We start from the raw sequence: 10207 nt of genomic DNA, 5'->3' as shown, positions 1-10207 counted from the left end.
AGCCTGCGGACCCTGACTCCTTGGGATGAGTCCCTTCCCAGGAAGCTCTTGGATCGCCAGGTAAACCGTCCACTTAAGAGGCCACCTTCCAGACGTGGCCAAATACGCCTGAATCCTTGGGAGAACATAGCTTAGGTGCGTGCTGCTAACTAAAGAAAACAGGAATAAGAACAAGACAGGCGGAAACATTAATTTGAGGGAGAGAAAAATTATAAGCTGCTTGTGTGGAGCCTTCAAGTCCGGAGAATTGTACATATTTGCAGCATTCTTTTTATCCATATTTTTTCATCTGATTCCCTCTCCTACCTGCTTTTCTATTTTGTATTGTTTGTATTTTTAAGCCACCTTAAAACTTTTTTGAAACACAGTAGGACATAAGTAAATAAATAAGGTAATTAATTTATAGTTGAGCATTCTTAAGACAGGAGTGAAGTGGTCAAAGGAACCGGGCAAAAACTTTCGGTAAACATGACCATGGCCAGAAACTGAAATAACAGGATTTCAAATTAAATTTTAACTCTCAAATGATACCTTGAGCCTGAGTTACTGTGCTGATGACAAAACAGTTTGGTAGAATTTGTCCCTTCAAAAAAATAAAACAAGGAATACCTCCCCCCCCCCAACCCCGCCACCAAAAAAAAAAAACAAACAGGCAAACACCAGGGCGCTGACTAGCCCTGAGGAAGGATAACTTGGGACCGTGCGGGGTGAAGGGACAAGACGATTACAAATGGAGGCGGTGAAACAAGTTCCCTCACCCGCGCAGGCATGGTGGCTTCGGAAAACCCACAGCAAAGGACACGGTTGTGTTAACGAGTTGCCCTGGTCAGGACTTTCTCGGTCTCTCCCTCCATCACACCCTTTGCTCGCTCAGCCCCTCCCCTCCTCCGCTAAACTCGCTCTGCCGGCTCATCCTTTTCTCCTCTTTCCCGCCGCATCCCTCCCCACGCCCCCGTGCCCGCGCTCTCCCCGCACCAGGACTCTCCGCCTTCCCCCTCGGCCCCCAGTTCTCCGCTCCGCTTTCCCCCTACCGCGGTCGCTGGAAGCTCCTCGCTTTCCTTCCCACTGAGCCCAGCCCCGAGGTCGGCCTGGGGGCGGCAGGTGGGTCGGCGGTAGAGCCCCGGTCCGGCGAGAGCAGACAAGACCCGGCCCGACGGGACGGGGCGCGCCGGGCCTCCAGGGCGGGGAGAGGGGCCGGCCCCTGCGGGCGCGCGGGCCCAGGGGCGGTCCCAGCCTCCCGCTGCTGCCGCCCCGCGTGCCGCCGCTCGCACCCTCATTCCGCGGAGCCCTACCATGTGCCGCTGGCTGCTGCTCCTGCTGTGGGCGCTGCCCCCCGGGGTAGCCGCGGGGGGCTCGGGCCGGCCCTACCCGCACCGCAGTCTCCTCGACTCGGAGGGCAAGTACTGGCTGAGCTGGGGCCAGCGGGGCGGCCGTCTCGCCTTCCGCCTCGAGGTGCGCACCACCGGCTACGTGGGTTTCGGCTTCTCGCCCAACGGGGCCATGGCCGAGGCTGACATCGTCGTGGGCGGGGTGGCCCATGGGCGGCCCTACCTCCAGGTAAGTTTGTCCCCCTTCCGTAGCCCGCCCCACCGAGCCCATCTTCGTCCAGATCCCGGGAAGCCTCCAGGAGTGGGGGCGCGGGGTGAGACACCCATTCCCCGGCGAGGCTGGACACCCTCGTGCTCCGCAGTCGCGCATCCCCAGCGCCGCACTCTTTCTCACCTTCGCGGCCAACTCCTGCTTTCCCGGATCGGAAGGCGCCCGCTACTGTGCTGCAGGAGTTTTCGCCCCGGGAAGCTGAGCGCGGGTGACTCCAGGCAGTTTTCCCTCTCTGAACCCCGTCCTGTGCCTAGTGCCCCCTATTACAGAACTCCTCCATGTGCACACCTGCCACACATTCTCGTTCATCCCTGATGGAGAGGGACACCGGCTTTGGAGACCTAGAGGGACAGCTCTCAAAATTGTGGCGCCAGAGAACTTTGCACTTTGCTCTCTAGCTGTCTGGGGTTGGAGATCTGAGAACTTCCCAAATCAGAGCTGCTGTAGGGTCTTTACGAGTTGGAGTCGACTGGATAGCAACGGTTTTTTTTTTTTTGGAGCCCCCAGTCGCGGAGCTTTGCAAGCTGCTTGCTTCATCAGCAAGGTGAGAGGAGGGCCCACAAGGATTGGTTAGGAACTTTGCTTTCCCTTGAGCGCCTAGGAGGCCGCATTTAGAGATCTCCAAAATCTGCAGTTCCCCGGCAAAATCTCGTAATACCTATGGAGAACTTCTCACTTATTTCAGTAGTCAACAGTTAAGTTGACAGCTGCGGATTGGCTTTAAATGAGCCTGAGTAGCGACATTGTCTGCTGATAGATGTCTTTATGAATAGGAAAAAAAAAAAAAAAAGGAATTGCGAGATAACTAGAATGATAAAGTGATTAGGTTTTCTTTGTGTATTTTATCTTGACCAGGATTTGAACACTTTTTCACGATGACAGAACATCGTGGTGAATATACACTTGTTGTTACTTACCAAATTCATCCCAAAATTCTGCACTGTGCTTTCTTGGTCCAAATGAAAACTCCTAGTTGTCCTGGCTTTTTGTTTAGGCTTGAATAATATTAAGATCAATGTACCAGGTGGATGTGAGTGAAGTTCTCAGGAAGTTTATCCCTGATTTGTAAATTCGACTTCCACAAAATTCCGACTCTGACATGCCACCAGGTTTGAACCCTGATTCTGGCCCTGAGCTACTAACTTGTGCTAGAAATAGAGAAAATGGCAGTAGTACAAAGTTCAGCATGGTCCCATTCATTGTCTGTTTTTTTTTTTTTAATGAATTAATCATTTCCTCCAAAAATAAGTATGCTACAACTCCAGTAAAGTTTTATGAGGATTACACTCTGCTGAACAAGTCACTGACGGAAAAATTTCCTCCTGCTGCAAAATTGCAGACATTCAATTTGTGAACTTACTCCCCTGTGATTGTTTAAATACCTATCTCAGCCAAAGATTTTTTTTTTTTTGATGGGGAGCCTAACAAGCTCCTTAACTATCCTTTGCTGACTTTGTAGAAGAGGATGTGAGAAAGCTTACTATGGTAACATCATAAAACAGGGTACACTTTAAAAGTTAACTTGATTTCCTCTCTCCCCCCATAGAGTAGCATTTCTAGAAAGCCTACCCAGTTTGATACCAAGTGAGAGGCCAAAAGTAGAAGGCTGTTTCAGCATCCACCACAGATGTAGATTTTGTTAAACTGTGGAGTATTTTCACATTGTTGCTACTACTTGATAAAGATTGCATAAGAGTTAAGTGTTTTTTAGATTAGTATCCAAAGAACTTTTCTTAACATAATTAATTATTACATATCACTATAAGATAAACCTTCCAAGTGGACATTTTCTCGGTATATTTAATGTGCAAAAAGTAGGATTTTCGCCTTTATTTTTATTCCTAAGAAAATAAAAATCCTTATTTCCATAATTAAAGGATAATAATTTTTTTCATGGCCGACATCCTCTCCCACTTCATTCCTTCAAATATTCTACTCATTTACGGCCTGCAAAGTACAATAAAATTATTGTAATCAGTTAAGTGGAGAGATAACTTATTAAAAATCTCTTTAATAAGATGAAAGACTATAAATGAAAAAGAATGCATCAGTTCCAGCTGGATCATTCAGGCTCAGTGATTTCATTTTTCAACCCTGGAGACTGGATCTTCTCCCTAGAAACTGCTTATTTCAGATTCTTCATACATTGGTATCACAAGGGTATCCTCAGCAATTGTATCATAGGGTAAATAGGGTTCTTAAAAGTAGTGTATGTGATTCTATTGATCGACTTTGGATTTCGTGTAGTTTTATTCCCAGTGAGAACAAACTTTACATGGAATGATGAAACAAAAAGCGTTGGCTGCTGGGGCATCAGTGTATGTTGGTGTAGAATGACATTAGACTGGATGATAATAACCTAAATGGACATCCCAGTCACCTCACCTTGTGGCTTTTTCCTATATATTTTATTCCATTCTTTCTTTTTTTTTTTATCTTAAACTGGACCTTTAAATATTTTTTATTTTTTTGTTATTCTGATTATTTGATACTCTTTTCAAGAGGGTGTTAACTCCTGAATAACATATAGGAGTAAATTCCAAACAACTGGGTAGAGAATTGCTGACTAAATAGATGTCACAAACTCAAGTACTTATAGGGTCAGGCAGGAAATGTGAAAGAGTAATGGATGTGGCTTTAAGTGGAACAGGCAGTAGAGGGGACTGAGGAAATGAGAATTGAGCCAGTTACTGCCACGTGGGAATGCAAAGCCTGTCCGTATTCCAGGTCTCACTGTTGTTTTTGAGAAAGACAGAAATTTGTAAAATCTTCTGATCACTAACTATTGGCAACATCATGTAGTGTACACACACACACACACACACACTCACACATAGACACACAATTTCAGTTGGGCTATATCCCATGAGCAATTTAAAGCATTTTGTGGGAGGGTTGGATCCGTTAAAAAGTCAAAGTGTCTTCTTTTTAATTTATGTTTGAAAATATGAGACCAAGAAGAAAAAAACCAAGGTTAAGAAAAAATCAACTGAAATTATGAAGATTGATTAGACCCAGAGAGACAGGTCCCATTTTTTTCAGGCCAGGGTTATTCTGTGCCTCAAAATAGGTCCCCTGTCAGGATACAGTGGCTATGGTGGTGTGTTCTGGAACTGTGCATCACAGGAGTCTTGACCATTGTTCTGGTTACCTATCCTTGTGGAACAAATCACCCCAGAAATGTAGTGGCTTAACTCAGTGATTGCTCACAAGTCTTCAGTTTGAGCAGGCTTGGTGGGGACAGCTCTTCTCTATTTCACTTGGTGCCAACTCAAGCGGTGGTTGGAATCATCTGAAGGCTCACTCTCTCACATGTCAGGTGGTTGATGTTGGCTGTTGACTGCAGACCTCAGCTGGTATTGTGGAGAGAGCACGGACTTGCCATGCGGCTGCTTGGCTTCCTCACCACACTGGGTCCCAAGAGTGAACCTATTAAGGGACCCAGATGGAAGCTGTATATACAGCATCTTAGGACTTAGCCTTTGACTCATATAACGCTACTTCTGCTGTGGTCTCAGGCTCACCAGATTCAAGAAGGAACATAGACTCCACCTCAACATCATGTTATAAAAGGACCACATGGGAATGGGATATATTAGTGAGGCATCACTGGAAAATATATTCTGCCACATCCATCCTCGCTGACTTGCCATGGTCTCTTTCTTACCACCACTTTAGAGTTCCTGTCTACATGTATCCACTCTCTCCTGACACTGCTGAAACCGAGGGGCAGTGTTTACTTGTTCACCTTCTTTTCTCTGTGTCTCTTCTACACACATGCACACATCTCTGCCTAACAAGAAATTAGTGAAACCTTAGTAAATTTTCTGCTTTCCTCTTATTCCATACTCCCTCTTCTCCTCTTAGAAAAATATTTCTATTACTTGGCAGCCCTATAGGTTTCAGTTGGTTAAACCAGCTGCCATTGAGTCGATTCCAACTCATGGCAACCCCACGTGTGTCATAGTAGAACTGTGCTCTGTAGGTGTTTCAGTGGCTGATTTTTTAGAAACAGACTGCCAGGCCTTTCTTCCGAGGGGCTTCAGTTAGCAACTGAGTATGTTAATCATTTGTACCACCCAGAGACTCCTTTCATTGGTTGTTCTTTTTAGCTGTAATTGAGTCGGTGTCAACTCATGGTGATCCCATGCACAGTGGGATCAGACCACTGTGATCCATAGGGTTTTCACTGGCTGATTTTTGGAAGTAGATTGCCAGGACTTTCTTCCTAATCTATCTTAGTCTGGAAGTTCCTCTGAAACCAGTTCAGCATCATAGCAGCACACAAGACTCCATGAACAGATGGGTGGTGGCTGCACATGAGATGAATTGTCTCAGAATGGAACCGTGGTTTCCTGCATGGAAGGTAAGAATTCTACCACTGGACCCCACTGCCATCCCCTTTCAGTGGTTATTGTTGTTGTGTGCTGTTGAGTCGATTACGACTCATAGGGACCCTATGGTACAGAGTAGAACTGCCCCATCATGTTTCCTAGGCTGTAATCTTTACTGGAGCAGATTGCCAGATCTTTTCTCCATGGAGTGGTTGGTGAGTTTGAACTGCCAACCTTTTGGTTAGCTGCCAAGTGCTTAACCATCGCGCCACCAGGAATACTTTAAAATGGTTAAAACAAACAAAAAACTCAAACTTGTTACTATGGAGTCTGACTCAGAGGGAACCTGTAAAGCAAAGTAGAATTGCCCTGTAGGGTTTCCAAGGCTGTAATTTTTAGGGAAGCAGACTGCCACATCTCTCTCCCGCGAGCAGGTGGTGGGTTTGAACTGCCTACCTTTCAGTTAGCAGCTGAGCCATTAAAAATTTTTTTACTAATCATTAATTCAGGGTTAGAACCAATGAGAACACCTCCATAGGGCAGTGTGACATTTACCATCAGGCATGTGGAGTAGAAACAGATTTTGAATTTCCTTGCCTCAAGGCAACAGGTTTAACTGTCCTTAAAACTATCTGCAGAGATCTGGTTTTACGGAAATTTGCCCTGCCCATACTTGCCATAGTCATAGTGACTTGAGTGTTGCTGTGATACTGGAAGCTAGGACACTAGTACTTCAAATGCCAGCAGGGTTATCACCCATGGTGGACAGGTTTCACCAGAGCTTCCAGATTAAGACAGATTGGGAAGAAGAACCTGGTGATCTACGTTAGAAAAAATTAGCCAGCGAAAACCTTATGAATAGCAGCGGGACATTGTGTTTTGTAATGCTGGAAGATGCGTCCTTTGGGTTGGAAGCCACTCAAAATACAACTGAGGAAGAGCTGCCTCCTCAAAGAAGAGTTGACCTTACTGACATGTATGGAGTCAAACTTTTGGGACCATCATTTGCTGACATGACACGATTCAAAATGAGAAGAAACAGCCTCAAACATCCATTAGTAACTGGGATGTGGGATGTACAAAGTATGAATCTAGGGAAATTGGAAGTTGTCAGAAATGAAATGGAGTCCTTAAAGATCAATTTCCTAGGCATTAGTGAGCTGAAGTGGACTGGTATTGGCCATTTTGAATAAGACAATAATATGGTTTGCTATGTTGGGATTGACAGATTGAAAAGGAACAGGATAGCATTCATCATCACAAAAAAAAATTTTTTTTTTTCAAGATCCATCCTGAAGTACAGCTCTGTCAGTGATAGGATAATATCCATAGGTCTGCAAGGAAGACCAATTAATACAACTATTATTCAAATTTACACACCAACCACTAAGGCCAAAGATAAAGAAATTGAAGATTTTTACCAACTTCTGTAGTCTTAAATTGGTCAAATATGGAATCAAGACGCATTGATAATTATCGGTGATTAGAATGCAGAAGTTGGAAATGAACAAGAATCAGTAATTTGAAAATAGGCCTTGGTGATAGAAATGACACTGGAGACTGAATGATAGGATTTTGTAAGACCAATGCCCTATTCATTGGAAATACCTTTTTCAACAGCGTAAATGGTGACTGTACACACAGACCTCGCCAGGTGGAATACCCATTTAAAAACCCATTGCTGTCAAGATGATTCTGACTCATAGCAACCGTATAGGACAGAGCAGAGCTTCCGCATAGAGTTTCCAAGGAATGGCTGCTGGATTTGAACTTCTGACCTTTTGGTTGGCAGCTGAGCTCTTAACCACTGTGCCACCAGGGCTCCAGATGGAATATAGAGGAATCAAATCAACTACATCTGTGGAAAGAGACGATGGAGCAGATATCATCAGTCAGAACAAGGCATCACGATTGGAGGAAGACTCATTAACAACCTGTGATTTCAGATGAAGCAGCCTTGCTTGCTGAAAGAATAGAAGACTTGAAGCACTTACTGATGAAGGTCAAAGACAACAGCTTTCAGCATGGATTATACCTCAGTGTAAAGAAGACAAAAATCCCCACCCCTCGGCCAGTAAGCAACATCGTGGTCAATGCAGAAAACATTGAAGTTGTCAAGGATTTCATTTTATTTGGATCCACAATCAACACTCCTGGAAGCAGCAGTTGAGAAATCAAGTGATATATTGCATTGCGCAAATGGCAAATGTGCTGCAAAAGGTCCCTTTAAAGTTTTAAAAAGCAAATGTGTCTTTTTGAGAACTAAGGTGCACCTGACTCAAGCCATGGTATTTTCAGTCACCTCATGAAAAAGCTGGATGATGACTAAGGGAGACCAAAGAAGAATTGATACCTTTGGATTATGCTGTTGGCGAAGAATATTGAATATACCGTGGACTTCCAGAAGAATGAACAAATTTGTCTTGGAAGAAGTACAGCCAGAATGCTCCTTAGAAGCATTCTTTGGACATGTTATCAGGAGGGACTAGTCTGTGGAGAAGGACATCATGCTTAGTAACGTAGAGGGTCAGCAAAAAAGAGGAAGACCCTCAATGAGATGGATTGATACAGTGGCGGCAACAATGGTTCAAACAAAGCAATGATTATGAGCATGGTGCAGGACTCGGCAGTGTTCCGTTCTGTTGTACATAGATAGGGTTGCTATGAGTAGGAACAAACTTGATAGCACCTACCAACAGCAGCAACAACATTTTGTAACCCCTGTGACCCTGTCTGGAGATATGTCCTCAACGGGTAGATAACCAAGTACGATTGAAACAGAAGACAGAAGTGTTGTGATAGTGAGGTAAACCTTGTGTCTGTGGAGCCTGTTGGGTAAATTGTTCTGGAGTGGCTTACATTCACAGATATGTTACCCCTGTACAGTTGCTGAGATCTGTTTCTATACTATCTTTCACAGAAGTGTATTGGTTTTTAAAACCTCACTGTAATTGTCTCAGTGAATCAGCTCAACTTTCACTTTTCTGACGGATTCATGTCCTTTCCTTGTTCTTTGCCCCTTTTTTGACACAGAGCAACCCTCATCCCCCCATGAACCACTTAGCAACTGTGAACTCTAATTTGAAGCAAGTAATTCGGGTTGATGAATGCACAGTTTGTGTGGGTTACAGAAGAGAGCAGCATTGTCGGATGTGTCTGTTGAATTTGCACAAAAATTGATTCACCCTTTCTTCGGGGGGTATAAATCATTAGTGAATGGAGGCTGAAACATATGTCATCATTTGTTACAGCCTTGCTTGCTGGCTGCCTGGAAAACTGAAGCCCTTCTGTGATCAGGGGGCGTAAGTATTTAGCAGCCTGGTAATTGCTGCTGGGCTGCTCTTTGAGGAAGTGCTTGGAGCTGATTTGAAATCACAGAAAACAGTGAGCATTCTTTGAGGTTAAGGATGGGCTTCTTTTAAGTGCATGGTGCACCCCAGCCAACGGCAACAAAGAAATGTTTGGAAAGCAAATTCAAAGGCTGTAAGGGACTGATGAAGAGATTGCGCAATCCTGACACAGCTCAGCTGGTGCTTTGTAAAGAGATATTTATAAGTTTTCAGATTATGCCCCAAATTTCCAGATGACAAAGGAACCTCTCCAAGCTTCATGCTTCTGTGCATTCGTAATAAGGACACACGCTCCAGTGTGCTGTGCTAACGCATGATGATACTCTTCAGCTGTGTGGTTCCCTGGCCTAGCAGATGATTTCCTAATGCCAGCCTGGGGAAATGGGCAGACCTGACAGCCAAGGCAACAATGCACCTGAATTGACAGACGGAATTCAAGGCTTTAGGCAACCATCCGCACATTTCTGAAGTGTTGCAAGGAGAGGCAAGAGTCCACTTCAGAGACACTGAATGGCGGTTTATTGGTGTACCATTTGAAATAGAGCCCTATTAAAATAAAGTTGCTGGCAAAAGGGATGAATGAATTACACATCGTGTGTTTCTGGAAGAGGTTTGATCCATATATAATATAAACAATAAACAGTACTTACGGATGCCTCAACACGCTGCTTACTGTATAACTGTTTTTAAACCTGGTAAGGAACTTTTAAACAGACAAAAAATTTTATCCAGAAGCTTCTTCCCAATCCATGTCTTTTTAACTTCTTAAATTCTACTGTAGAAGAACAATAACAAAAAAAGCCGTTCATAAGAACAGCATATAAGCAGATTTTTCTGAAAATTGATTTCAAATGGCTAATTTCTGTTAGCTGTAATATTGGAACTATATATGGGAAAGCTGTGTGCTATACAAAGAATATATGG

General features: G+C 44.2%; 1 protein-coding gene across 1 annotated transcript in view; it reads left to right on the top strand.

Moving 5' to 3' along the window:
• The first annotated feature begins 1293 nt into the window (after positions 1 to 1293).
• MOXD1 (monooxygenase DBH like 1) overlaps positions 1294 to 10207 on the top strand; it is a 119531-nt gene continuing 110617 nt past the window's right edge. Inside the window, exon 1 of the mRNA XM_064290913.1 lies at positions 1294 to 1557. Coding sequence (XP_064146983.1) covers positions 1294 to 1557 — 264 coding nt within the window. The remainder of the gene's footprint in view (positions 1558 to 10207) is intronic.

The sequence above is a fragment of the Loxodonta africana genome, chromosome 1 (genome assembly GCF_030014295.1).
Source record: "Loxodonta africana isolate mLoxAfr1 chromosome 1, mLoxAfr1.hap2, whole genome shotgun sequence".
Lineage (NCBI taxonomy): Eukaryota > Metazoa > Chordata > Mammalia > Proboscidea > Elephantidae > Loxodonta > Loxodonta africana.
This window is presented reverse-complemented; position numbering and strand designations above follow the sequence as displayed.